Genomic DNA, 23,753 nt, shown 5'->3' with positions numbered 1-23,753 from the left:
AGCTAAGCGCAGAATATGCAGCTTTACTGTTTGATACAATGATTGTTCGTGGCAAGAACACGGTTCATACGGTTCACCAAGAAGAGAATGACGCGGTCTCCAAGGAGATACTGACCTAGTTGTCCTGGAGCCAGGCTTGGATCCCTTGCCGCTAATGATTAGGAGATCACCCGCGCCACGCGAGATCACTTATCTGAAGATGGTTCCGGTAAGCGCTGCAAGATAGCAGGTAGAGGATCTTCATGACTATTTAATTTGGGCGATGCAGTGATATAGATATAGATCATCTCGCGAAAAGGAGGACTATCTACCGGAACCTCGTTATGCGTAAATTCATAGATCGTTTGCAACAATTCTGATTGCCAGTGACAACAAAATGAACCACAACTTGGGGCATGTACATGATAAGTCCTGTTACGTATCCGTAGATAGAGAAGACAGTTAACAGCAAATGTTCAATGATTATAGTATCTACTGTTTTGTACCAAATATAGCGAGCACCCTGTGGGTAAACAAATGAGATACTTATAAAAACCCGCACAAACATCATGTGCAGTATGTATGAAACATCGAATGAGATACCGTCCTCAAAAAAACAAGTGTCCCGATCTAAAACTTCTCTCCTGGATCTAACGGACCAAGCGGGCCATACTTCTCACCGGTGCGACTTCGGTCCTCTATTCGTGTGCCGTACGGCTGATGCTGTACGGGGGGCGTTCGTGAGCCCGAGTCGGATGATGCGTAGGACATAAGACGCTGTTGTGATGGGTTATCGCTAAGCTGATATCGTGCGGCGTACATCGCGCTCGTGGGTGTCCGTTGCGGGCTCTCGTCGTCATCAAAACCACTCTCCAACATTGCCTCCATCTCTGCACCGCCAACCACCTTATTCCCATCCCCCCCATGTCCAGACGGAAACAGGCCGACAGGTGGAGTAGGGAACTGAGTATTGTTCTCGTTGTATCCACCAATCTCCGGGCCATAATGATCGTCCTCGGATGATACGACGGAATGCGTGTCTGATCCGTCGCCGTATGGACTACGGGCTTCATTGTGCGCGCTGAGCAGGTCATTTTCGGAAGAAATGTACCCTGCTGGATGCATGCGATCAAAGTCACGCCGCCGCCGTTCCTCACGCTTGAGTTTGCGTAAGCGCGAGCGCTCCCAATCTTCCCAGCGGCGAAGAGGAACCGAGGAACCATCGAAGGTGCCAGACCCAGTACCATGCCCTTCTCCCTTTGACTCCCCTTCCACTTTCCTGTAACCTATCCGTTAACACTGCACCAACTACTTGCAAAAAGCGGAATAAACGCACCTCGTCTGTCCCCATGAGAAGTCGTCAAAATGCCAGAATGCATACACCGGAAGAATAAAATTCCACACCGGAAGTGCCAAGAGGTATATAATCATCCAAAACACATATACAACCTTCCTCGTTGTTATCAATATCAGCACAGCCGGAAGACCCAGTACAGATACAAGTAGCATGAGTGGGATCGCTTCCTCGAAGGTCGTTGGGGGTTGCATGATCATGCCCCCAATGAGCGCATACGTAAGCATAATGGCAATGGGTAGTACGACCGTCCCGAGCAAATCCATGAACACCACGAATTGCATGCTAAAACAGAATGTCCCGCATAGATTGCGCACAAGAACAAGTTCCATCAGATTGTGGATCGTGCTGTTAATCCATCGACGCCGCTGGGAGAGGAGAACTTTGAAAGTGTCGGGTACAACAGTACGGCATTTGGCTTGGGGTAAGAACATCATCTTACGATTGGGGAATGTACGGAGGAGAATGGTGGTGAGGAAGCGGTCTTCTCCGAGTAGAAGAAGGTTCTGTTGGTGTAGCGTAGTGACCTCGCTTTGACTGTATTCGCGTACAATCTCAGGCTTGACAATGAGAGGGATCCAGTCATCGCCCGTCGTTTTGCGCGCTTTCAGTCGAAACATGGAGAAACATCCTGGCAAACATGAAACACCACCGAAGACGGATTCGAAGGCTTTGGCTAAGTGGTGGGAGATGAAGTATTCGAAGACTTGGATGGCAGTGACCCACGAATCACGTTTGTTAGCTATGCGAGTCTCCCCGCAGACGCCCATGATCATCTGGTCGTGGTGCATACAGTTGACGAGGTATTTCAGCGACTCAGGGTATACTTTGGTATCGGCATCAACCTGTAGATACATCAATACACGAAAGTAAAGTAGTAGATGAACACACACCATCAAACAGACCTCAAAGAAGTCGGGCGTGAACACCCATCAGGGTATGGATCTTTCGGAACAAGTCGAAATCAAGAGGGGTCATCCGATCGTTATATGTGACGCGAGAGAAAAAGTTCATGAGAATAAGCTGGCTATCTCGTTTGCCGCGGTTTCCAGGTTTTTTGTCACTGGTAGCCTCGACCTCCGTTCCGCATTTAACAACGATGACAGTGGGTGTGCGACGACCAGCAACCGCTGACCGATGTTATCAGCACCAGGCCCTCGCGCAAAGGAATGAAGACATACTGTAGTGTCCTGCATAGACCATTGCCCTATTTTCCCGCTTCATTCCACTTCCAATTGCAAGATAACTCATAGGCATGGGATTGCCGAATCGAGGATCTGCATCCAATAATCCCACACAAATATCCGGTGTGCTCATCTTCTCTCCTGCGCCAGTGATCATACCATCAGCCACCACAAAAAGCAGCTTGCGTGCATCAGAGTAAGTCGTTCGCGAAATGGAATCCAGCGTGGAGCGTATAGAGTCTTCACCCTCAGAGTAGCATGTTACGAGGCAGATGGCAAATAACTCGGTGCCGATTTGCGCGAGAGACATAACGGGTGCGGCTTCTGGTAATAGGGTTGTGCTGGAAGATGCAGGGAGGCGTGTGGGGATTGCTTTGACGAGTTTCTTCGACCCATGAGGGCCAGCCCATGGTGCCGTACCCGTGCGGTTGTCAACTGAGATATTTGCACCCCCAGGCATCACTGCCGGACTGATAGCCGACCTGTTGAGATGCGACTTGTCCGGGGGACCTGCAAGCTTCGCAGACAGGAACCAGCTAAATACACACGCCATTGCAAAGCGGACGAGGACGAGGCCAAGGATGACGATGAGTCCGACATATAGGAAGAGCGAGCTGACGAAGCAGCCGGGGGTGATCTTGGCAATATTTCCTGCGTAATATCGCTGATAGAGGCATGGGACTGCTGTAAGGATGTCGGCACGATTGTAGAATAGGCGGGTGCCATCCTTTCCACTAAAGCTCGCTTGTGTGTCCAGGATGGTGCGGATTGCGAGATCTACAGGGTCGGAAGCTACTGGGCTGGGATGTTGTGTTATATAGGGATTCATGTTTAGCACAGCACCGTCGATCACGAAGTAATTTGGGAGGGCAGCGACCTGGTTCCAGTCGTAACCAAGCAGAAGTGTTGTCTCCTGAATATCGAGTTGCGTAAAGGTGGAAGAGGCGTTAATTGCACCAAGAGGACAGTCTGTTGTAGATATACACGGTTGGTCCAAGGCAACACTGAAATTGAGACCTTGGCATGCGGAATATTGGCTGGCGGTGCGATAGAAGTAGGGTGTGATGTCCTGTCCTGGCTCTTGAAGGGTGAGCTGATCAAGGTTCACACTTGCAGGACTCTTGGCCTGGGTGACATTGTATAAAATGCCGAGTATGCTAAGTGTACCGGGGATTGAGCCAAGAGTTGAGTACCGCGAGGGGTTCATGCTAGATGTCTCGGGACACAAGACCTTCTGAGTGCCGACAGTTATGAAGCCAACTATGAGACATAGGATAGCGATGATGAAACATAGGGCGATTTTCTCTCTCCAAGCCTGGATCTTGCCCTTGTCTTTGAAACCGCCGAGAGAGCTGAGCAAAAAGGATGGAGCCCAAAAAGTAATGATCTGAGCGAACAAGCGCCATGGGTCGAAACCACTGCTCCGGGAACCAGCTTGAATAGTACCTGACGCGGAAGGGGCGAGGGAGGATTGGGGATTAATGAGAGGTACTGGTGCAACACTTCGCTCCGGGCGAGTGAGGGTTTTTGCACGACGTATAGTGGTGCTCGTGGGATGAGGTGGACGATGTGTAGGGACTGGGACATCAGCAGATGCGAAAGTAGGCTGTGGTGCGAACCTAGCCGCCATGGCTTTTTCTCCGGAAAAAAAGACTGACTTGTACACCCAGAACGGTGCTTTGGTATCTGGTGATAATAAAGAGCGGTTAGAAATGAAAGACGAGGAAACAAACGAGAAAGTCGTGAACCCGGAGCAGCCAGCTGAGTTATTGTAGAAAGTCAAGCTTGCTCTAGCGTAGCAACAATACTCAGTGCTCACGTGAGACTACAGTGATACGATACAGCCTAGCGCTACTAATAGCTGTTGCCACTTTACCAAACAAGTGCCGGTTGCATGCAGTGTTGTTCGGCCTGAATACATCTCATGGCAGGCTATGGTTCCTCTGCGTACATCTTAACGGTCATTACTTCAATGTTCACTTAATTAACATTGTTCACGGTCACTGCTCTGGCCATTTCAAGTTGACGTCAAAATTTGGGCTGTTACTAGCGCTACGCGCATGCGCATATATCAGATAAAGTTCGCCATGACTCATGCCAGTGACTTTCTAGAGGAGTTGCAATATTATAGGCGCTTACTGGTGATACCAATGATATCATTGGGCAATGGGCATGCACCTTACGCTACAGCTTGGAGCTTAAACTAACATTAGACTACCGTGACATTAATTAGCACCCTTAAACTCTCATGATTTAGACTCACCACTGGACGGACGACGCTTTAAATGACCAACCCACATCAGCCGGCGCATTCCCACAATGGCACGCACTCGAAATCCAAGGTCGTGCAGAGTGGAAAGCGTCAACGCACTTTGACAGTCATTGTCAATCCTGTCACACTCTCAGGCTCCCAAAGAGGATCCACCGTGGGGAGAAAAGTGACTACGGTAGCGCATTCCGACGCTATCTGTGATGGCACCTCCAGTCAACATGACGCAGGGCAGCTCGCGGGGAACACAAAAGTCCTGGAGTGCAACACCCAGTCTAGGGATGACCGTGACGACTCACAGGTTTGACAGTCCACTGGTATCTCAATCAGTGGCGGATTCTGATGTATTTTACTTAGGGATCCATCTCGAAACTTCCACCTCTGTAGGGTGCTCATACTGAAATAAGTCTTCATTGATTCAGTTCCCTCACTTTTTTAGTCCCGAAATACAACTGGCACTGGCAGAAGATCTGACAGGTCAGATCTTCGGTACGATGAACGACCTCGTCGCCAGTGGTGCATTCGGAAACGTTTACAGATGTGAATGGAGACGGCCGTCGGGTTCTGTCAAGGTCTGGCCAGTGGGCAGCGCCGGCGTAACTTGCTGATCAGCTTGTTCGTTATCGCACTACAGGTCGCAGTAAAAGCCTTCAGGCATCGCACGGATTGTATCCCAGAGCAGGAGTTAAGAGTAAGAGTCTATGTTTTCTGTTCTGAACATTACTTTATGTGGACTTCCTAGAGGTTTCGACGAGAAACTGCAATATGGGCACACCTCATCCACGACAATATCGTCACACTTTATGGAACCACAAAGGGGTTTGGGCCGACCACAGCCCTTGTCTCGCGGTGGTTTCCAGACGGCACGCTGTCCCGTCTGATCACAGAACAGGGTGCTACATTAACCATCAAGTCCAAATTGAAGCTGGTAACTTGAACCCGTTTAGCTGCAATAGACCCAAATTGAATTATCCTTATTCACTAGCTTCACGGCATAGCATCTGGGCTCTACTATCGTGTGTATTCCCTTCACGGTCGTCTTGTTTCGACTGATAAGTTTGCCGTTAGTTCACTCTTTTTCCGTTGTTCACGGTGACATTACGAGCGTGAGCGCATCCTCTTCACATTCAATTGCACTCACTAAACAAACCAGTCCAACGTTTTGGTAGATCTCAAGGACGGAGATTACAAGGCTTGCTTAACGGACTTCGGTTTGTCAAATGTTCTCTGTGGACATTTAAAAGAACGCCGAATTGAAGGATCATCTGTTCGGCCTGGTGCATTCAAGTGGGCTGCGCCTGAGTTGATCAGGTCACGTGATCCCTCTTCCGATATCAAACCGACCACGCAGAACGACATGTACTCTTTTGGTCGTGTCATGTATCATGTAGGTTTAAGCGTTCCAAGTCCACAAAACTTGTGTTTATTATTTCCAGTTGTTGACTCTGGTCACTCCTTGGCATGATATCGACGAGATGAAAGTCTTTCAAAAAATCCTTAGCGGAGAGGATATCCTGCGTCCTGCGATATCCGATGCGACGTCTGATGTCACAGACGCCCGCTGGAATCATATTGAGCAGTGTTGGTCAATTGATCTATCTGCTCGACCATGTGCCATTACGGCTATGAACTTCATAAGGGGGGAACTAGAGGCTTTGAAACAAGATGTAAGTTCATGACTTGTCTCGTCACGCAAGAGTAGAGTTTCTGACTCTGACAGGATGTCGAGGTACAGGGGAGTCCTCACCGTTCATTGAACGCGGAGCAGATAATTGCATCTGTTCCTCGTAGTCGCGGGGTTCCATCCCAGGTGAATTTGTCAGCCTGTGGTCGGAGTAATTCAATGCTGATCAACTGCACAAATTAAGATTATGACAAGGATATTTCGGTCCTCCTCGCAAGCCCTCGTTCCGTCACCAAGCCAAGCTACTCCCTCCTCTCCTTTCACATATCATCCCTTCTCTTCGGCCTCAACGCTTGTGAGCTTCTACCAGTTCATTGATTCATGTATACTAATCCTTCCATGTTTCAAGTCATTTTCAGGTCCTTTGAATGTTTTGCTTTTCGGGGAGACTGGAGTTGGGAAAAGCTCCGTCATCAACTTGATCATGGGAGGAGATGCTGCACAGACGTCGCCAGATGGAGCAACCTGCACACTCACGCATACCTCCCACGAAATCAATCTTGGATCCTACACTTTCAAACTTTGGGAAGTTTCGTCGATCGAACCGATGGGTTTCTTCAAGACCCTTTTCAAAAAATGGAGCTTGAAAAAGCAATACAAACGACTGTACAAAGATGATGGAGTCTACCTTCTCTTGTATTGTATGAGAGGATCTAGGGCTCAGAGAGCACTGCTCAAGGACTATAATTTTTTCACTGACGTCGTGGGCTCTACTGCCGGGCCAGGCCGCGTACCAGTCGCCGCTGTGGTCACCTCCTTGGAAGATTATCCCAGGAACATGGATAATTGGTGGACGAATAATAAGGACAATCTGGAACACCTCGGAATGCGGTTCTCCGCACACGCTTGTATCACTTCTCTCCCCGACGATCCAAAATCCTCACACACGATGCGCGAACGTCGACGGCAATCAGAACAAGCCATCCGCCGTCTTATTTATGAGTCCTACCAAACAGGTACCGAAACACCTCACAGTACCAGTCCACTGTTGAATCGATGAATAAAATCGAGCTTAGTTGTGTATTACTGCCTTCGGAGATTTGCCCCCCCCCCCCCGACGAGTCGCTGTGCGTACGTCACTGTTACAAAATCGATTCACTTTATCCTGTCAATGACCGTTCTGCATTACCCTCTATGTGATCGGTATATATCCTTTATATCGCACTGTATTAGACTTTAGCAGTACTGATCATTTACAAGGACTCTCCTTCGGCTGGCTCTACGACAATATGATATTGTGTTTACAGTAGCAACTCAGGAAATACTGTATTAGCATCATCTCTGCAAATAGACAATGTCTCTTTGCGTTCTCACTCTCGACAACGCCGTGCACAATCGCCCCAAGCGAACGTATCAGTCCGGAGGTTGAGCACAGTTTGCGCTAGCGTCAAACCTTAACATCCATTAAATATACTTAGTTGCATATGGGGGTCGCAGAGGAAACTGGCTTCGATTAACTGTCTATGACGAACAGTGGAATGCGGGGGATGCAGTGACTTTCAAATATATTGAGAAGTTGGACTTTGAGGAAGCGACAATGCAGCGCGACGACGCGTTTCTGACCAATCCCATTTCTACCGAGAGGTTACATACAGGTTAGCATTGCAAAATAATCGAGTGTGTTAAATGGAATCTGCCCAGGCTGTTTGAACTGAAATAAGATTCTACATGGCTTCGTCAGTGATTGATAAAGTTAGTTGCGATACTTACGAAAATCGCCCAGCAAATTTGTCTACATAGACATTGAGAGGGGAAAGGAAAGCACGATGAAGACAGTTTCAGCATCTTCGTGGTCCAACAACACCGTGAAATGAAGCAGAGGTCGCCATAATAGAGCCGTAAAAAGGAGACACAACAGCACGGCATAGTCGACGCGGTGAACGGAAAAACCCGTGAAAAAGGAGACAGAACGCAACAACACAGCATGACGTGTAACAACATGCCGGCGGTTATTCATGCTTATAAGAGTCAAGACTGCGAAACTTTGATCTGAATTTCAGATGCCATGCCTGTAGGCCTGACTAACTACTACACATATACACCTCCAAGCTCAGATCAACTGGGCATATGTGCTAGTAACACTTGTGAAGACATCCTGCACCGGACACTTCGTTTATACGTAATCTAGCTAATAGTTGTCACTTTGCCAAACAAGGGTCAATTCTCTTTCTCGTTGTTCGGCCTGAATAACTTGTACAACATCTTATAGGTTATAATTCCTCTGCGTATATCCTAAACGGTCAGTACTCCAGTGTTCACTTAATCGACATTGTTCGCGACCACTGCTCTTGCCATTTGACGCCAAATATGCCTGGGCTATCACTAGCGCTACGCGCATATATCAGATAAAGTTTGCCGTGACTCATGGCCAGTGACTTTCTAGAAGAGTTGCAATATTATAGGCGCTACTGGTGAAGCCAATAATATCGTTGGGCAATGGGCACAGGGCAATGGGCATGCAGGCTGACCCCACGCTACAGCTTGGAGCTTAAACTAAGCTTTAAGTACATCATACTACCTTGACATAAGTTAGCGCCCTTTTGACTCTCATGATTTAGACTCACCACTCGACGGACAACGCTCTCAATGTCCAACCCACATCAGCCACCGCATTCCGACAATGGCATGCACTGGACATCCAAGGTCATGCGGAGTGGAAGGCGTCAGCGCACTTTGTCAACCATTGTCAACACTGTCACACTCTCAGGCTCACAAAGAGGATCCACCTTGGGGAGAACGGTGACTACGGCAGCGCATTCCGACGCTGTCTGTGATGGCACCTCCAGTCAACATGACGCAGGGCAGCTCGCGGGGAACACAAAGGTCTCGGAGTGCATCACCCAGTCTAGGGATGACCGTGACGATTCACAGGTTTGACAGTCCACTGGTATCCCAATCAGTAGCGGATTCTGATGTATTTTACTTAGGCATCCACCTCGGAACCTCCACCTCTGTAGGGTGCTCATACTGAGACAAGTCTTCATTGATTCAGTTCCCTCATTTTTAGTCCCGAAATACAACTGGCACTAGCAGAAGATCTGACTGGTCAGGTCTTCGGTTCGATAAATGACTACGTCGCCAGTGGTGCATTCGGAACGTTTACAGATGTGAATGGAGACGGCCGTCGGGCCCTGTCAAGGTCTGGCCAGTGGGCAGTGCCGATGTAACTTGCTGATCGACCTGCTCGTTACCGCACTGCAGGTCGCAGTAAAAAACCTTCAGGCATGACATGAATCGCGGCCTCAGAGCAGGACTTAAGAGTAGGAGTCTATGTTTTCTGTTCTGAACACTATTTTATATGGGTCTGTTAGAGGTTTCGACGAGAAACTGCAATATGGGCACACCTTATCCACGACAATATCGTCACACTTTATGGAACGACAGAGGGATTCGGGCCAACCACAGCCCTTGTCTCCCAATGGTTTCCGGAAGGCACGCTGCTCCGTCTGATCACAGAACAGGGTGCTGCATTAACCATTAAGTCCAAATTGAAGCTGGTGACTTAAACCTGTTTAGCTGCAATGGACCTAAACTAAATCATCCTTATTCACTAGCTTCACGGCATAGCATCTGGACTCTACTATCGTTTGTATTCTGTTCACGGCCGTCTTGTTTTAATTGATAAATTTCCGTTAGTTCACTCTTTTCCCATTGTTCACGGTGACATTACGAGCGTGAGCGCATCCTCCTCACATTCAATTGCACTTACTGAACAATCCAGTCCAACGTTTTGGTAGATCTCAAGGACGGAGAATACAGAGCTTACCTAACGGACTTCGGTTTGTCAAATGTCCTCTGCGGATGTTTAAAAGACTACCCAATTGAAGGATCATCTGTTCGGCCTGGTGCAATCAGGTGGACTGCACCTGAGTTGCTCAGGTCACATGATCCCCCTTCCGATATCAAACCGACCACGCAGAATGACATGTATTCCTATGGTCGTGTCATGTTCCATGTAGGTGTAGGTGTTTCAGGTCCACAAAATCTATATTTACAATCATTCATGCCAGTTGTTAACTCTGATTGTTCCTTGGCATGACATTGACTCGGAGTTCAAAGTCATTCAAAAAAATTCAAAAAGGAGAGGATATCCCGCGTCCTGAGATATCCGAGGTGACGTCAGAGGTCGCAGACGCCCACTGGAATCATATCAAGTGGTGCTGGTCAATTGATCCATCTGCTCGTCCATGTGCCCTCACGGCTATGAACTTCATAACGGAGGAACTAGAAGCTTTGAAACAAAATGTAAGCTCAAGACCTGTCTCGTCACGTAGGATTAGAGTTTCTGACTCCGTCAGGATGTCCTTGTTGGCGGGTTACAAGAAAGCCATCAAAGTGCGTGCTTGGTCGCGGAGCAGGTATGGACTCGCCAGCTTGTGGTTGAAGTAATTCGGCTTAAATGTTTACCAACCAGGCTGGGACTTCGACTGCACCGTCCTCGCGAACCCTTGTTCCGTCACGCAAAACCGTTCCTTCTAATCCTCTATCACACCATTCCTTTTCTACGGCCTCGTCGCTGGTGAGTCTTCTGGTGCATTGTTTTTATGTGCACTGATCTTTCCACGCGGTTAAGTCACTTGCAGGTCCTTTGAATGTATTACTTTTCGGGGAGACTGGAGTCGGGAAAAGCGCCATCATCAACTTGATTATGGGACGCGACGTTGCACAGACGTCGCCAGATGGAGCAACCTGCACACTGCAGCATACCTCTCACGAAGTCAGTTTTGGAGATCGCCGATTCAAACTTTGGGAAGTTTCCTCACTCGGATCGATGGGTTTTTTCCGGACCCTTTTTACAAAATGGCGCCTGAAAAAATCATACAAGAAGCTGTATAGAGATGACGGAGTCTACCTTCTTTTATATTGCATGAGGGGATCGAGGGCTCAGAGAGCACTGATCAGGGATTATAAATTCTTCACTGACATTGTTGGCTCCACATCCACTGCGGCAGGCGGCGTACCAGTCGCTGCTGTTGTCACCTCCTTGGAAGATTATCCTACGGACATGGATAAGTGGTGGGTGAAGAACAAGGATAACCTGGAAAGCCTCGGGATGCGGTTTTCCACACATGCTTGTATCACTTCGCTCCCCGATGACCCATATGCATCACCCGCTATGCGCGCACGCCGACAGCGATCAGAACAAGTCATCCGCTGTATTATTTATGAGTCCTACCAAGCAGGCCAAACACCTCGCAGTTCCAGTCCAGCTTTGACTTTATGAAGAACTCGAACTTACTAGTTAAGTATTATTGCCTTCGGAAATTTGGGTTCCCCCGGCGGGTCGCCATGCGTATGTCACTGTTACAAAATCGATTCAAGGCTTCATCATGACCCGATACATATCCTTTATATCGCACTGTACTAATGTGTGTACTTATCGTGTATGTGTAGAGTTCGATACTCACTATATTGTCATCGTTGTTCTTGCAAACCCTGTGACTCGGGTTCACCATCATCGATGCATCATTGGTATTGATAACCCCGATGTGTAACCATAGATCTTACGATCTATCAATCTTACTGTAATAATGTTACATGCCAGCCTCGCTGAGTAAGCCAGCGTTTGGTCTCACTAGGTACCTACGCCTCCAAGCAGTAGATCAACTGGGCATAACACTTGTGAAGACATTCTGCACGACATTTAATTTCCACGTAAGCTTGAAACACATTACTATCCTCACATAGGCCTGGGCGGTTTGTACACCTAGAGCGTCTTTCGAGCGCCAGTCGAGTTCTTTCCCGGCGACTGCAGATCATGTCATCATTCGCGAAGTCCAAGTTGAAGGCAGCGAGAGATGCTATTGGCAGAAAACAGTACGAACAAGCGCGTCAAGCTGCGGCACAGGTTCTTGAGTACGAGCCTGATAACTATACCGCGTGCGTTCCCAATTTAAAAGAATGTGTTGCGTGTCTCATATCGACTGTCTTGCGCCGGGCAGCCATGTGTTTCTTGGTCTTGCTCTCTTGGAACTTGGCCAGCACGAGAAAAGCGAGCAAGTAAACCTGACCATAGGCTCGTTTGTAGGGTGCATATAATAAGCTGATTTTCTTTATTAGTTTTATCGAAAGGCCATAGAGCTCAAGGATGATCAAGTACTTGCATGGCAGGTACAGTATGTTACCGACCTCAAATAAGCGATTCTAACCTGATGCGATGCATAGGGTATCGCAAAGCTTTACGAACAAACTCACAGGTGGGACGATTTGGCGGATACTCTGGAACACATAATGCAGATATTCGCGAAAAAGTGATTGTGTTCTCATTGTGATGTATACTTGATGAAGCTAAGAATTGAAAATCGTACAGTGACGACGCCACGAAGTGTGCAGAGACCCTTCAAAAGTTCATGGATATTCGCCGGCAACATGGGACACGCCGTGAAGTATGTATTTTCCCATTTTGAAGCCGTCTTGCTCAACGTATTCAGGTCATTCGAGCATTGTTCCTTTACCTACCAGACTCTTCTTTGTACCCGGTTCTTTCATCGCTTCCTCCACCCGATGCTACGAATCCCACCTCGACCACAATTTTTCCTACTCAATCGGCAATCTACAACTCAACTCACTGTCTATGAGGAGCTTATATCGCTGACAGAAAGAGAAGAAGAGATGTTCATCAAGTCTGAGTTTGACAAGCGGCGCACTCGCCTTGGAGGTCCTAAGCCTGAGCAACTCAAGAAAGATATTGGCATCGAGGTTTGGCACTCATCTAAGGTAAATTAAACTGCGAATACTCCGGTTGTCAAGTTAATCTTCGCCTTGCAGCTTCCAGCCTTATACAATGATATTCTTAATCACCCCAGTACCTCGGACGAAACTGCGGCGCGCCACAGAATCGAAACTCATTCGATATAAGCAACAATTGTTCCTGGCACTCCCCTCTACTGACCCAGAGAAACGTCAGCTTGGCATGCAGCTGGATGAGATGGTTCACGGTATTGTGACGATTGGCATTCCGGATGAGTTTGCTTGGTGCATGTGGTTTGAAGGAAGAGATTCTGATACAGTTGGTACTGGGCACGCCCATGAATTTGACTATGATTACTGAATTGGGCATTCTAGAGGGTCTTGGTCTTGCGTATCTCAAGCAGTTCATAGAACTCTTCCCGACAAGTACATTAGCGCGGATGTTGACAGGATACTTTGCATACTGCAAGGCTACCTATGGCGACGAAGGATCTACAGAAGAACTGACCTTTACGGTGGATAGCGATCCTTATGGCATTATTCTTGCAAGTTTACGAATCACGCCCCCGAAGATATTATTGACATCTCTCTTCAGGATGCCTTCTCAGTACTCTCGGACTCATTGCTAGCGAACATGATCACAGCTCGAGTCCATTTACAGGAACTCGAATACCCAGATGCCATCAAAGTCGCTGAAAGTGGACTAGAATTGATACGCAGGTATGAGTCAAACACAGCCCGTGAACTCCGAGAGTAGGTGGAAATTGTTAGAACCTTGAAACTGTAATGATAACTTATCGTCCATTTAGAGTGCGTAAAGCCTTTTACATTATTCTGGCCACATCCTTCGTCCATCTATTTCCCCCCAAGCACCACCCTCGCGCTCTTTATTTCTTAAATGATGTCCTGAAGCAAGATCCCACCAATGTGGACGGATTGATGGGGAAGGGGTATATTTTTCAATACGCTGAAAAATGGGAGGAGGCGGAGGTGCTATTTGCGCAAGCGGCAAATCAGCTTCCTGATGATATGGACAAAGGCGTGGAAGCAAAAGAGGAAAGTGCGTGGTGCCTTAGTCGGATGCATGCGGATGCTGGCGTAGATGCTTTGAAAGCGGTCTTTGAGACCTTGAACGATATCGAGGATCGTGACATTGATAAAGCTCGATGCCTATGGCGGATTGGGAGATGCTACTGGGATCTGGGAGGTATAATGACCCAAGCCTTTCGCCTCATCTTACTGATCCCTATTGCAGGAGAGTCCCGCGAGGAAGCATTCAAATACTTCATCACATCGCTCAAACACAATCGCGAGTATGCACCGGCATACACTTCGCTAGGTGTATATTACTCAGAACACGCGTCACCGCCAGACCCTACGCGAGCTTCGAAGTGTTTCCAGAAAGCATTTGAACTTGACGCCCGTGAAGCAGAGGCGCAAGGCGCCTTGCGGAAGGCTTTGCTGACGAGCGTGAATGGGATCTGGTCGAGGTGGTGGCTCGGCGTACTATAGACGGTGAGGGCGGGATGGGCGCGGGTATGGAAGAAGGAGATGGCGCAGCTTCGGGAAAGTATCTTCCGACAAACACGTGGGCATGGAAGGCTCTTGGTGTTGTGGAACTGGTAAAGGATCGTACTTATAACGTTATTTCCAACCTAACTTTATTTGGCCCAGACAAAGAGGAACTACGCAGAATCCATCAAGGCTTTTCAAGTGGCACTCCGAGCGGACGTCAATGACCAACTCTCATGGCTGAGACTTGGTGAAGCCTACAGTAAAGCTGGTCGTCATGTCGCTGCCCTTAGGGCACTTGGTCGAGCTCACGAGCTTCGACCGGACGATTGGATGTGTACATACTTTATAGGGGAAGTTCAACGACAAACGGGAAGGCTTGCAGAGGCTCTTACCTCTTTCCAGTCTATACTGGACGTTCGTCCCGCTGAAGCCGGTGTCCTCTTATCTGTTGCGCAGACCCATCTCGACTTAGCCCGACATGAGCGGCTTACCGGCTTCGTTGCTCGAGCTGAGCAGTCTTTTATCTCTTGTGTCGACGTTATGTTAGTCGCCATCCGGGAAAGCCCGGGATACCGTGGAGTCGCCTGGAAAATCGCCGCTGATGCCCTGTTTGAGTTGTCGGTAATCAGTGTCTTCGCGGATGAAAATAACGTCCGTGCAGCCGTGACTATGGTCTCCGAACTCATACAGGACCAAAGTAGTGCTCGGCTGGCTGGCCTATTCAAATTCACAGCTCTCTCTCCAGACAACCCCGTTACCGGGCTCAACGCACTCGAAGCTGCTGTCGCTGCCTACGATTATCGCATCACAGTGGGCTCTTCTGACGAAGCCGCTCTCCCAAGCTCGTTGTACGACCTTGCTGTAGCCCTGCACGAGTGGATTTTGAAACAGCCTTCTGGTACCACACGGCAAGTATCGGAGGCAGCAAACTCATTTTTGATTCAAGCCCTGCAAAAGGAGCCTGGAAATGTCAGGTTCTGGGTCGCATTAGGTGATCTCCACTTTGCCCAGAAGCCAAAGCTGTCGCAGCATGCATATATCAAGGCGATCGAAGTTGACAACAAGGTTGGTAGGATACATACCTGTTACAATCTCAACTCAATCTCTCTAGAACGTGGTGGCGTGGACCAAGATTGGTCTCCTATACTTATATCATAACGACATCGACTTGGCTACCCAAGCATTTACGAAGGCACAAACTCTTGATCCGGATCATACCCTGGCTTGGATCGGCCAAGCATTAATTGCAACAGCAAACGGCCACGAAGCAGATGCTCGTACATTACTCGAGCATGCAGTGAGCATGACAGCAGACGTGGTAAATACATGTCCGCCCTATATTTGTATAAGCAACTGACACATGATTCAAGCCTATGGCAGACCTGCAATTTGCCTTGCGCGTTCTTGCTGCAGTAAATGATTCGAATTCAGTCGGTGCACCCACTACAGATCGTCTTTTACCTGCCTTCTTCGTCCTCGGACGATATTTCCAGCGCTGCCCGGCTGATGCCTGCGGCCTCCATGTCTTCGGCCTGATTTGCGAACACCTTGGAAAACTTGAACAGGGTGTGGAATACATAAATCGTGCAATTACTCTCCTAGAAGCAGCATACGAGGAGAAAGAGGATCCCATAGTCGAACGGCAGTTTGTCATCGCACACACCAACATCGCACGGCTCCGTTTTGGATTGCAGGACTATGAAGGATCGTTGGAATCTTTCGAGAACGCTCTAGGTCTACTTCCCGAAGATGCAGAGCGGGAGTCACAGATTCTACGTGTGCAAGCTCAATACGGGTCTGGGTTAGCGTCTTTCAAGATGGGTGATCTCCAAGCTGCCATGGCGGCATTCCGAGCTGCTTTGGAAAGCGCCGCTGACGATCGCGTTCTTCGAGGCCAGGTTACTGTTCTGCTGGCACAGACAATGTGGGCGATCAGGACGCCCGAGTTCCGTGAGTCTGCGACAGGCTTGTTACTTGATTGGTCAGAATGCAACGTCAATGATTTCCAGTCAACTGATCTATCATTTTAGCATCACCTCCGATCCAGAAAATTTGATGGCGATCAACACTCTAGCTGGAATGGGGATACTCACTGAAGACGATGGGCTAGTTGATGCTGCACTTTCCGAAATTCTGTCACTCCCTGTCGAACAGAGACATGAGCTCGATCCTCGAAGAGACGTGACGTATCTCCTCGTGCAACATTATCTTGGGCTGGTACGAATTCAACTCTTAAATTGTTGAGTGTATGATCCTGAGATTTTTTCGGAAGGGTGACTACGACAGAGCAACTAAATTTGCCCAAAAAGCTCTCCATGTCGAGCCTTCGAATTTGCAGATGAGGCGAGAAGTCGCATCTTTATTGCTCAAGCAGGGAGAAAGAGAGGCTGCATCGGCCATCCTAGCATCGGTAGCGCAGAATCAAAACATTTCAGAAGAAAAGACCACCCTCGCATTATCAGCTCTCGCGCAACCCATACAGTCTCAAAGAAGTGCACAAAAAGCCATTATGCTGGAACCCGGTCAATTGCGAAATTGGCAGACTTTGGCTTATGTTCGAGCGCAAGAAGCGCTGTGATATCAGGTAGGATAATGTACACATATGTTCAATACCCGATCATCCAATAATGTACCTGATGTACGAGTTTCCTGTTGAATGATAGCTGCGCCTCCAATAGGCCAGGGATATTGTACATCCATCACCGTTTTCCTTGAGCAGCGACCTCTGTAGCATCACCGGTAAGTATTGCAAGGATTCATTGCATGAAAACTTCGTACCTCGGCGTGTCGCGTCCTCCAGCAACTGAGTATCGACGTGTTCTGCAGGGAGCTGCACATACCTCACAACGGAACCGCGGATAAAGCAATTTTTCACCGCCATCTAGAAACGGAGATGAATGTCTAGACCGGATAGAAAAGTGTACATTAAGCACCATGTGTGGGTGTCTCGCCTCGTCCAGTACATTGATTGAGTCTAGACGGATGTTGAGAAATCTGGGCGAAGAATGGGAGTGCATGCATCAGTGATATTTGATCTGTGCTGAGATGGTAACTACGATACTGACTGGTCTACCGACTTCAAGACTCCTGTAATCGAGAGATCGTTCTTCAGCTCGACGGTTACTCGTTGATCTGTCAGTGTCTTGAAGACGGAAAAGATAAGCTTTTGGTTGTCCAAATTAACAATCAGTCGGGTTCACAGAAAGACACTATGAAAGCTGACCATGGCTAGAAGCACGGCTTAGATGCTGATGCAGTGGTGAATGATTATGGCCGGTGACATCGTCGATTGGCTTCACTGACAGTTATTTGGAGTAGTGGCTGTGCTCAACCTTATGAATGACTTCCTGATATTACAGAAAAAACTAGCGATACAATATTGTAATAACATCTACTCAAAGTCCGCCATATCGAAGTTGTACATAAAGTGCTAGCAGTGATCGAGATCAGCATTCGCCAGAGATGGTGGAAATCTGCCTCTACCTTGTACAAACTCATGACCTTCACTACCCAAGCCTCTAGGTGATAAATTTTTTTGTTGCCAAGCCGCATCCGGGTCTCCTGCACACATATGAGAAACTCAAAGGTTCAGCCCAACACCCACTTACATAGAATGCAGCCCAATGCATGACATCGGCTTTTATAGCCTCATCCACTCTCTCCACCACCCGCTCTGCAACAGTCTGGATACTATCAGTGACCTTATTCAGTATGCCGTACGGAACGGTTCACCTTCAATATGATCGTTGGGGGAATGCAGTGGGTAAGAAGCTCATAGAGTTTCGCACGGACTTCCAAAACGCGTGCTGGTGACTGTTCTTGGACGATGAGATCAGCGACCTTATGGCAGTACGTTTCCCAGTCTGGTTTGGCTATTTTCAATGAACCTGAAAGATCTGGCCTGCACGTGATGAGTCGCGGTGATAGCGATACCAAGTTGAACTTACGATTGCATTTTCAAGGCTTCGAAGACGAGCAATGCTTTCCGCATGTTGCCACCAGAGTCTTCAGCGATCTGTTGTGATGCCTCTTCAGGTAAGTCGAACTTCAACTTCTTTGCTACATGTTCCAAGACGATTTGCATCTGGAGGCGTTCACCATCAAGTTTAGATAAAATTGCTTGATATCTACTCACCTCTTCTGGATTCGGTGCAGCGACTCGCATAAGTAGACAACGACTTTTTATGGGTGCTATTAGTTTGCTGGTGCTATTGGCACAGAGTATTATTCGCATGTTTGACATGTATTTCTCCATCGTTCGACGCAACGCTGCTTGTGCATCACGGGAAAGAGAGTCCGCCTCGTTAATCACAACGACTAACAAAAAGGTCAGGTTGACATCTAGTTATTACGCAACGTTGGATGGTACCTTTGAATCTATGCTTCGCATTCAAGTCTACCTGCTGTGTCTGCGCAATTTCCTTTAACAAATCCTGAATGACAACTCTGTCATAATTTCCAGCCTCACTTCAAAGTGCTTTAGACGAAACAGAAGAGTATAAAATGCCGAATAGCGAACCTGGGAGTGATCTCGATGTGAAAATTGCTTTGAACAATGTTTATTTCTAGCTTGCGTTTCGAAGGTGAAATAAACACTCGTTGGTCAATTTTGAGCTGTCGATTCGTGTTCATCAGCATCATCCAAAACAAATCATAGAGTCCTCTTACCTTCTCAACACCACTCCCAAATAACTGCCTTAAAGTACAGCTGATCCGTGTCTTCTTTCCGGCTCCAGAAGGACCGTAGAAGAGCATATGTGGGAAGTCGGCTGACGCAGCCTGTATGTATGACACCATATTAGATATGATCCTAGAACATCCAAGATTGACGTACCAGAGATTTCAATCGAATGGACAAACTCTGGTGGTAGTGAAGGTCGTCCAAAGTCTTTGGTCTAAACTACGCGAATATGAGAATGGGCAGCCACTTAAAGAAACAAGCTTCTCACTTTGTCTACCCAGAGAGACATCGTTGGAAGGAGTTGAGAGTCAAATTGAAAGCGCAGGAACGTCGAGTTGAAAGCGTGAACAGTGAAACTGCCAAATTGCATCCCAGCAGTCGCGTGACGTCACGCGTTAATTGTCACGCATGGGGACGGGCTTATGGAAGACACTGCTAGTTCATTTCCTCTTTCTCTTGATCCAGTTCAAATATATACATAGCATCAATCCATATGCTGACATATTGATGACAAGGGCAAAGGAAATTTTCATAATCGGATGAGCATAAAGTCGTCGAAAGGGTAAAGTCAAGTAGCTTCTGCGTCGTGCCTGATCATATCAGCCAACCGTTTTGCGACTTCTCGAGAAATTCCGCAACGCTTAGTGAGATGAGTGACAAGATCCTTCCTTCTCAGACGCGAATTCCCCTGAAGTAACTCCTTCAGCTTACGTGTCAACGACACGAACAGATTATCCCCTCCTAACCAAGCTTGCTTCTGCTCGTTTGCAGTAAATTTTTCAACCAGGTTACGGATCGTGATGCGCGATTCTTCATAGAGGTCTTTGTGTCTGCCGTCCAATCTATTAGCGGCGGTGATGCACGCATGACCAGCGACCTTTATCTGATAGTTGTCGAAGGTGCCCTTGTTCCTCTCCCACCAATCCTCCATCCTCTTCTCTCTTTCAAGATTCGTGATCGCAAGGACAATGGGAATCTTCTTCTCGCAGAGGAATTCGTGAAAGAGCCTGTAATTGCTCTGTAGCGTAGCGGTAACTCTGCCGGCTCGAACGCAGAATAAAAGCAGATCAACGCCGCCTTGTTTATCCAATTGTTTGATGAGCCGATAGGCATTCTCGACAAACTCGAGGTATTCTTTGATTCCCAGTTGCAGTGCCTCGAGTCCAACGGTATCAAAGACTTTGTAAGATGTATCGCCGAAGCCGATGTTATACTCTTGCCAGTGCATTGTACAGCGTTGCATGTCAGGAGATGTACGCGCCACCTCCTTTCCCGCTATGAGGTTGATGAGTGAGCTTTTTCCTGCCCCCGTATCCCCAAAGAGCACGATATTTCGGTGCTTGGGACCTCCTAATCAAATTAGACAACTATGGTACGAGGAGTGTCTGAAGACTGTGCACCTTGCACCCATTTCAGGAGGGATAGGGTATTCTTTAATTCTCAGACGCGGGGTCTCAGGGCGTAAGAACACCTCAGAAGTCTTGACATCCAAGTTGATGGTTTCTGAACATTGCAGTATACGGCGTCGCATGTCAGGTGCTGTGGGTGTTACCTCCTCTCTCGACATGAAGTTGACAAGTGAGCTTTTGCCTGCTCCCGACTGCTGCAACAATACGAGATATATATGCTTGATCATGCTAGTCAAATTATACAACTATGGTACGAAGAACATGTGAAGAGTACGCACCTTGCAACCATTTTGAGAGGGATAGGGTATCCTCTGATTCTCAGATGCGGGTCCTCAAGGCGTAAGAACGCCCTAGAAATCCTGCCGTCCATTTCTGAACTTCGCAACATACGGTGTCGCATGCCAGGGCCTGTAAGGGCTGCCTCCTTTCTCGTCATCAGGTTGACGAGTGACTTTTTGCCTGTTCCCGTCTGCCACAAGAACGCGATAATTTTGTTCTCGTTCCTGGTCAAATTAGACAACTACGATACGGAGAGCATCTGAAGACTACGCACCTTGCACCAATGTTTGGAGGGATATGGTATCCGGGAAAGACACGGAACGCTGTGATTCCCATGTGCAGCTCCTCGAGTCGACGAAAGAACACAATGCTTGGGTTCTTGTTCCTGCCAATCAAATTAGACGAATGTGGTACGAAAAGAATCTAAAGACTATGCACCTTGTACCTATTTGGGGAGGGATAATGGTGTATCCTCTAATTCTCAAACACGGGTCCACAAGGCGTAGGAATGCCTTGGAAGTCTTATCATCCAAGTGGACGGTCTCCGACCTTTGCAGCACATGGCGTCGCACATCAGGAGCTGTGCGTGCTACCACATCTCCCTCCATGAGGTTGACGAAAGAACCATTGCTTGCCGCTGTCTTCCTAGCGAGTACGATACCATCGTTCCGACTCGTCAATGTCGGTTCTCTGATTCCCGGATGCGGGTCCTCGAATGGAATGGTTTCGAACGCCTCGGAAGTCACGCCATCTGAGTTGACAATCTCTGAACATTGCAGCATACGACAACCTATGTCAGCTACCCCGCCTCCCGCTACTTGGTTGAGGCGTGAACCATCGCTTGCTGGTGTCTCCCCCGCGAGTACGACATCGTTGTTCCTACTCATCAATATCAGCAAAGCATGGCACAAGGAACATCTGAAGACTGCGCACCCATCATCGATGCCACGAGTGATAGGGTACTCTTTCATTCCAATATGCGGGTCCTCAAGTCGAATGGTTTCGATCGCCTCGAATGTCTCGTCATCAGAGTCGACAGCCTCTGAACATTGCAGCATGCGGCGTTGCATGTCGGGAGTTGTGGGTGCTGCCTCATCTCCCGCCATGAGGTCGACGTGTGAACCAACGCTTGTGGCCGTCTCCCCAGTGAGTATGATACTTTGATTATTGTTCCTACTTATCAATGTTGGCAAAATACAGCACAAGGAGCACCTGATGACTACGCACCTTGGACACATTTTGGGAGGGATCGAGTGCTCGTTGATTTCCAGATGTGGGTCTTCAAGTCGAATGGTTTCGAACGCCTTCCGAATTTCGTCATACAGGTCGACAGTCTCTAAATACTGCAGTGTACAGAGTCGCAAGTCAGGAGCTGTGGGTGTTACCTCCTCTGCCACCATGAGGTTAGCGAGTGAACCAGCGCTTGCCGCCGTCTCCTCAGCAAGTACGATATCTTTATGTTTTTTCCTGTTCATCATGTTGGCAAGATATGTGCACGAGTATCACAAAACTACGTACCTTGTAGTCATCGTTGATACCTGCTGAATAGTGACATGTAGCCAACGACCGACATCTAACTGTGGAGTTTGAACCCTTTCCGATAGGCGACATTGTTCGATAAGTCGACAGACGGCATGGTATGACTGTTTGTGGCGCCGCTTGAGTTTATCTTCTGCATATTTATCGATATTGACCGTGGTGACACATGCGTGACCAGCAAAGGTCATCCCGAAGTTCGAGATGGATCGCTCGTTATCCCTCCACCATTCCTCCATTTCTGGTCCTTTGTCTTCTAAACTTGTGGCGACAAGAACGACTGGAACTCTCTCCTTCACTTCGGAGCGGATTAAATCATAGTTGCGCCAGAGCGCCTTCGTCGCTCTCACACCCCGCACGCAGTACATGAGGAGGTGAATACCAGTGTGCTTCATAAGATCCCGAAGGAGCTTCTTAAGAATTCTTCGAGCGTCCTTATCGGGGACTTTTCCTTCAGGGCCCTCACCAAGACCTTTAATCCAGTTCAGTAACAAACATCAAAGAGCGGCGAACTGCACTGACCGACTGTATCGAAAAGCTTTACCTTCAAGGTCTCGTTCTGAATCAAAACATCGTACCCATTGGTTTCAGTTGTGCATCCCGTAGCGTCGCAGGATATCAGCGCCTTTGACGTCCCAGCAACCAAATTGATCAAGGAGCTTTTACCAGCACCCGTTTCCCCAAAAATGACAACATTGCATGTTTCTGTGTGATGCGAAGTTGCGCTCTGACTTTGGGTGTGTAGCTGACTTCGGGTTAACTTTATGCTGAGAAAGGGCAAAACACCACTCACAGTAGGTAGTCCTCTGCCAGGAAACGACGACATTGCGAAGATGATGACTCGACTGCGGATGAGATTCAGTAACGGAAAGAGGGTCTTGACTTGCGTGTTCGGCGTTTTTCATGTACTAGTAATATCCCCCAGTTCGTCAGAACAGATGTCGATACGGTCCAAGCGCCAAATATGAAAATCCCCACAACGCGGCATGGATGCAACGTGTTCCATGCGATATTGTGTGGCGTAACAACCATGCTGCATATAATTCACCAGGCCGCTTCGTGCACGCTCATGTTAGCTGATCCTCCTGCAGCAGTGAGGATTGAATCGGCTCTTACGATACTCCAGGATATGATCGATGGCAAAGTTATTGGCTATAGGGAGTATATGAGGCA

The 23,753-nt window shown here is 48.1% G+C and overlaps 10 protein-coding genes across 10 annotated transcripts; 5 read left to right on the top strand and 5 right to left on the bottom strand.

Moving 5' to 3' along the window:
- Positions 1 to 609: 609 nt before the first annotated feature.
- DFJ58DRAFT_731307 (glycosyltransferase family 2 protein) lies at positions 610 to 4,147 on the bottom strand (the record flags this gene model as incomplete). The annotated part of the gene is made up of 4 exons (XM_041386020.1): positions 610 to 1,258; positions 1,316 to 2,178; positions 2,261 to 2,463; positions 2,515 to 4,147. 4 exons carry the CDS (start codon positions 4,145 to 4,147, stop codon positions 610 to 612), a joined length of 3,348 nt encoding a protein of 1,115 aa, XP_041240640.1.
- A 533-nt stretch (positions 4,148 to 4,680) lies between these two features.
- Positions 4,681 to 7,783, top strand: DFJ58DRAFT_30994 (kinase-like domain-containing protein). Its single transcript, XM_041379764.1, has 11 exons — positions 4,681 to 5,087; positions 5,144 to 5,169; positions 5,226 to 5,358; positions 5,421 to 5,477; positions 5,529 to 5,714; positions 5,772 to 5,802; positions 5,855 to 5,892; positions 5,940 to 6,173; positions 6,223 to 6,453; positions 6,507 to 6,596; positions 6,655 to 7,783. Exons 1-11 carry the CDS (start codon positions 4,803 to 4,805, stop codon positions 7,468 to 7,470), a joined length of 2,127 nt encoding a protein of 708 aa, XP_041240639.1. The 5' UTR covers positions 4,681 to 4,802; the 3' UTR covers positions 7,471 to 7,783.
- Positions 7,784 to 8,635: 852 nt separating this feature from the next.
- DFJ58DRAFT_31009 (uncharacterized protein) lies at positions 8,636 to 9,964 on the top strand. Its single transcript, XM_041379765.1, has 5 exons — positions 8,636 to 8,974; positions 9,029 to 9,341; positions 9,398 to 9,423; positions 9,478 to 9,730; positions 9,782 to 9,964. The coding sequence occupies exons 1-4, from the start codon at positions 8,907 to 8,909 to the stop codon at positions 9,635 to 9,637; spliced, it is 567 nt and encodes a 188-aa protein (XP_041240638.1). The 5' UTR covers positions 8,636 to 8,906; the 3' UTR covers positions 9,638 to 9,730; positions 9,782 to 9,964.
- DFJ58DRAFT_610769 (kinase-like domain-containing protein) lies at positions 9,785 to 10,428 on the top strand (the record flags this gene model as incomplete). The annotated part of the gene is made up of 4 exons (XM_041380877.1): positions 9,785 to 9,967; positions 10,025 to 10,055; positions 10,107 to 10,144; positions 10,192 to 10,428. Coding segments are annotated over 4 exons (489 nt in total), but the record flags the coding sequence as incomplete, so codon positions are not given.
- Positions 10,429 to 10,546: 118 nt separating this feature from the next.
- DFJ58DRAFT_687366 (uncharacterized protein) lies at positions 10,547 to 11,916 on the top strand. The gene is made up of 4 exons (XM_041383327.1): positions 10,547 to 10,715; positions 10,769 to 10,828; positions 10,885 to 10,989; positions 11,044 to 11,916. The coding sequence occupies exons 1-4, from the start codon at positions 10,674 to 10,676 to the stop codon at positions 11,692 to 11,694; spliced, it is 858 nt and encodes a 285-aa protein (XP_041240636.1). The 5' UTR covers positions 10,547 to 10,673; the 3' UTR covers positions 11,695 to 11,916.
- Positions 11,917 to 12,228: 312 nt separating this feature from the next.
- DFJ58DRAFT_731304 (uncharacterized protein) lies at positions 12,229 to 17,253 on the top strand (the record flags this gene model as incomplete). The annotated part of the gene is made up of 17 exons (XM_041386019.1): positions 12,229 to 12,350; positions 12,413 to 12,470; positions 12,531 to 12,581; positions 12,636 to 12,721; positions 12,781 to 12,856; positions 12,933 to 13,187; positions 13,246 to 13,483; positions 13,536 to 13,675; positions 13,756 to 13,913; positions 13,970 to 14,367; positions 14,416 to 14,551; positions 14,593 to 14,782; positions 14,835 to 15,740; positions 15,787 to 15,993; positions 16,046 to 16,656; positions 16,706 to 16,892; positions 16,948 to 17,253. The coding sequence occupies 17 exons, from the start codon at positions 12,229 to 12,231 to the stop codon at positions 17,251 to 17,253; spliced, it is 4,125 nt and encodes a 1,374-aa protein (XP_041240635.1).
- A 60-nt stretch (positions 17,254 to 17,313) lies between these two features.
- Positions 17,314 to 18,005, bottom strand: DFJ58DRAFT_30845 (U6 snRNA-associated Sm-like protein LSm2). Its single transcript, XM_041379757.1, has 5 exons — positions 17,899 to 18,005; positions 17,741 to 17,838; positions 17,609 to 17,669; positions 17,454 to 17,556; positions 17,314 to 17,400 (listed from the first exon to the last, which is right to left on the bottom strand). The coding sequence occupies exons 1-5, from the start codon at positions 17,899 to 17,901 to the stop codon at positions 17,375 to 17,377; spliced, it is 291 nt and encodes a 96-aa protein (XP_041240634.1). The 5' UTR covers positions 17,902 to 18,005; the 3' UTR covers positions 17,314 to 17,374.
- DFJ58DRAFT_803128 (P-loop containing nucleoside triphosphate hydrolase protein) lies at positions 17,984 to 19,712 on the bottom strand. The gene is made up of 11 exons (XM_041390956.1): positions 19,625 to 19,712; positions 19,510 to 19,575; positions 19,344 to 19,454; positions 19,195 to 19,289; positions 19,045 to 19,142; positions 18,811 to 18,992; positions 18,623 to 18,759; positions 18,408 to 18,576; positions 18,284 to 18,358; positions 18,159 to 18,236; positions 17,984 to 18,105 (listed from the first exon to the last, which is right to left on the bottom strand). The coding sequence occupies exons 1-11, from the start codon at positions 19,643 to 19,645 to the stop codon at positions 18,067 to 18,069; spliced, it is 1,071 nt and encodes a 356-aa protein (XP_041240633.1). The 5' UTR covers positions 19,646 to 19,712; the 3' UTR covers positions 17,984 to 18,066.
- A 212-nt stretch (positions 19,713 to 19,924) lies between these two features.
- DFJ58DRAFT_664921 (P-loop containing nucleoside triphosphate hydrolase protein) lies at positions 19,925 to 20,692 on the bottom strand (the record flags this gene model as incomplete). The annotated part of the gene is made up of 1 exon (XM_041382473.1): positions 19,925 to 20,692. A coding segment is annotated over one exon (768 nt), but the record flags the coding sequence as incomplete, so codon positions are not given.
- A 460-nt stretch (positions 20,693 to 21,152) lies between these two features.
- Positions 21,153 to 23,608, bottom strand: DFJ58DRAFT_30838 (uncharacterized protein). The gene is made up of 7 exons (XM_041379756.1): positions 23,374 to 23,608; positions 23,103 to 23,325; positions 22,563 to 23,052; positions 22,272 to 22,511; positions 21,978 to 22,217; positions 21,483 to 21,923; positions 21,153 to 21,429 (listed from the first exon to the last, which is right to left on the bottom strand). The coding sequence occupies exons 1-7, from the start codon at positions 23,404 to 23,406 to the stop codon at positions 21,273 to 21,275; spliced, it is 1,824 nt and encodes a 607-aa protein (XP_041240631.1). The 5' UTR covers positions 23,407 to 23,608; the 3' UTR covers positions 21,153 to 21,272.
- Between the last annotated feature and the right edge of the window lie 145 nt (positions 23,609 to 23,753).

The sequence above is a fragment of the Suillus subalutaceus genome, assembly GCF_016647625.1.
Source record: "Suillus subalutaceus strain FC151 chromosome Unknown DFJ58scaffold_103, whole genome shotgun sequence".
In the NCBI taxonomy this organism is placed as follows: domain Eukaryota; kingdom Fungi; phylum Basidiomycota; class Agaricomycetes; order Boletales; family Suillaceae; genus Suillus; species Suillus subalutaceus.
The sequence above is the reverse complement of the archived record's forward strand: the minus strand, read 5'-3'. Positions and strand labels throughout refer to the sequence as shown.

Coding starts and splice junctions, on each gene's coding strand:
- DFJ58DRAFT_30994 (XM_041379764.1), top strand. CDS start 4,803: ATGACCAACCCACATCAGCCGGCGCATTCCCACAATGGCACGCACTCG. Junction 5,359..5,420: donor GGCCGTCGGGTTCTGTCAAG/GTCTGGCCAGTG, acceptor ATCGCACTACAG/GTCGCAGTAAAAGCCTTCAG. Junction 5,715..5,771: donor TCAAGTCCAAATTGAAGCTG/GTAACTTGAACC, acceptor CTTATTCACTAG/CTTCACGGCATAGCATCTGG.
- DFJ58DRAFT_31009 (XM_041379765.1), top strand. CDS start 8,907: ATGGGCACAGGGCAATGGGCATGCAGGCTGACCCCACGCTACAGCTTG. Junction 8,975..9,028: donor GAGCTTAAACTAAGCTTTAA/GTACATCATACT, acceptor CTCATGATTTAG/ACTCACCACTCGACGGACAA. Junction 9,424..9,477: donor ACCTCGGAACCTCCACCTCT/GTAGGGTGCTCA, acceptor CCTCATTTTTAG/TCCCGAAATACAACTGGCAC.
- DFJ58DRAFT_687366 (XM_041383327.1), top strand. CDS start 10,674: ATGAACTTCATAACGGAGGAACTAGAAGCTTTGAAACAAAAT. Junction 10,716..10,768: donor TAGAAGCTTTGAAACAAAAT/GTAAGCTCAAGA, acceptor TGACTCCGTCAG/GATGTCCTTGTTGGCGGGTT. Junction 10,829..10,884: donor CGTGCTTGGTCGCGGAGCAG/GTATGGACTCGC, acceptor TTTACCAACCAG/GCTGGGACTTCGACTGCACC.
- DFJ58DRAFT_30845 (XM_041379757.1), bottom strand. Junction 17,670..17,740: donor GTCTTGAAGTCGGTAGACCA/GTCAGTATCGTA, acceptor TTCTTCGCCCAG/ATTTCTCAACATCCGTCTAG. Junction 17,557..17,608: donor AGGCGAGACACCCACACATG/GTGCTTAATGTA, acceptor CTCCGTTTCTAG/ATGGCGGTGAAAAATTGCTT.
- DFJ58DRAFT_803128 (XM_041390956.1), bottom strand. CDS start 19,645: ATGTCTCTCTGGGTAGACAAA. Junction 19,576..19,624: donor TGTCTCTCTGGGTAGACAAA/GTGAGAAGCTTG, acceptor ATATTCGCGTAG/TTTAGACCAAAGACTTTGGA. Junction 18,237..18,283: donor TGCATTGGGCTGCATTCTAT/GTAAGTGGGTGT, acceptor ATATGTGTGCAG/GAGACCCGGATGCGGCTTGG.
- DFJ58DRAFT_30838 (XM_041379756.1), bottom strand. CDS start 23,406: ATGTCGTCGTTTCCTGGCAGAGGACTACCTACT. Junction 23,053..23,102: donor AAAGCTTTTCGATACAGTCG/GTCAGTGCAGTT, acceptor ACTGGATTAAAG/GTCTTGGTGAGGGCCCTGAA. Junction 21,924..21,977: donor ACTCGTGGCATCGATGATGG/GTGCGCAGTCTT, acceptor ATTGATGAGTAG/GAACAACGATGTCGTACTCG.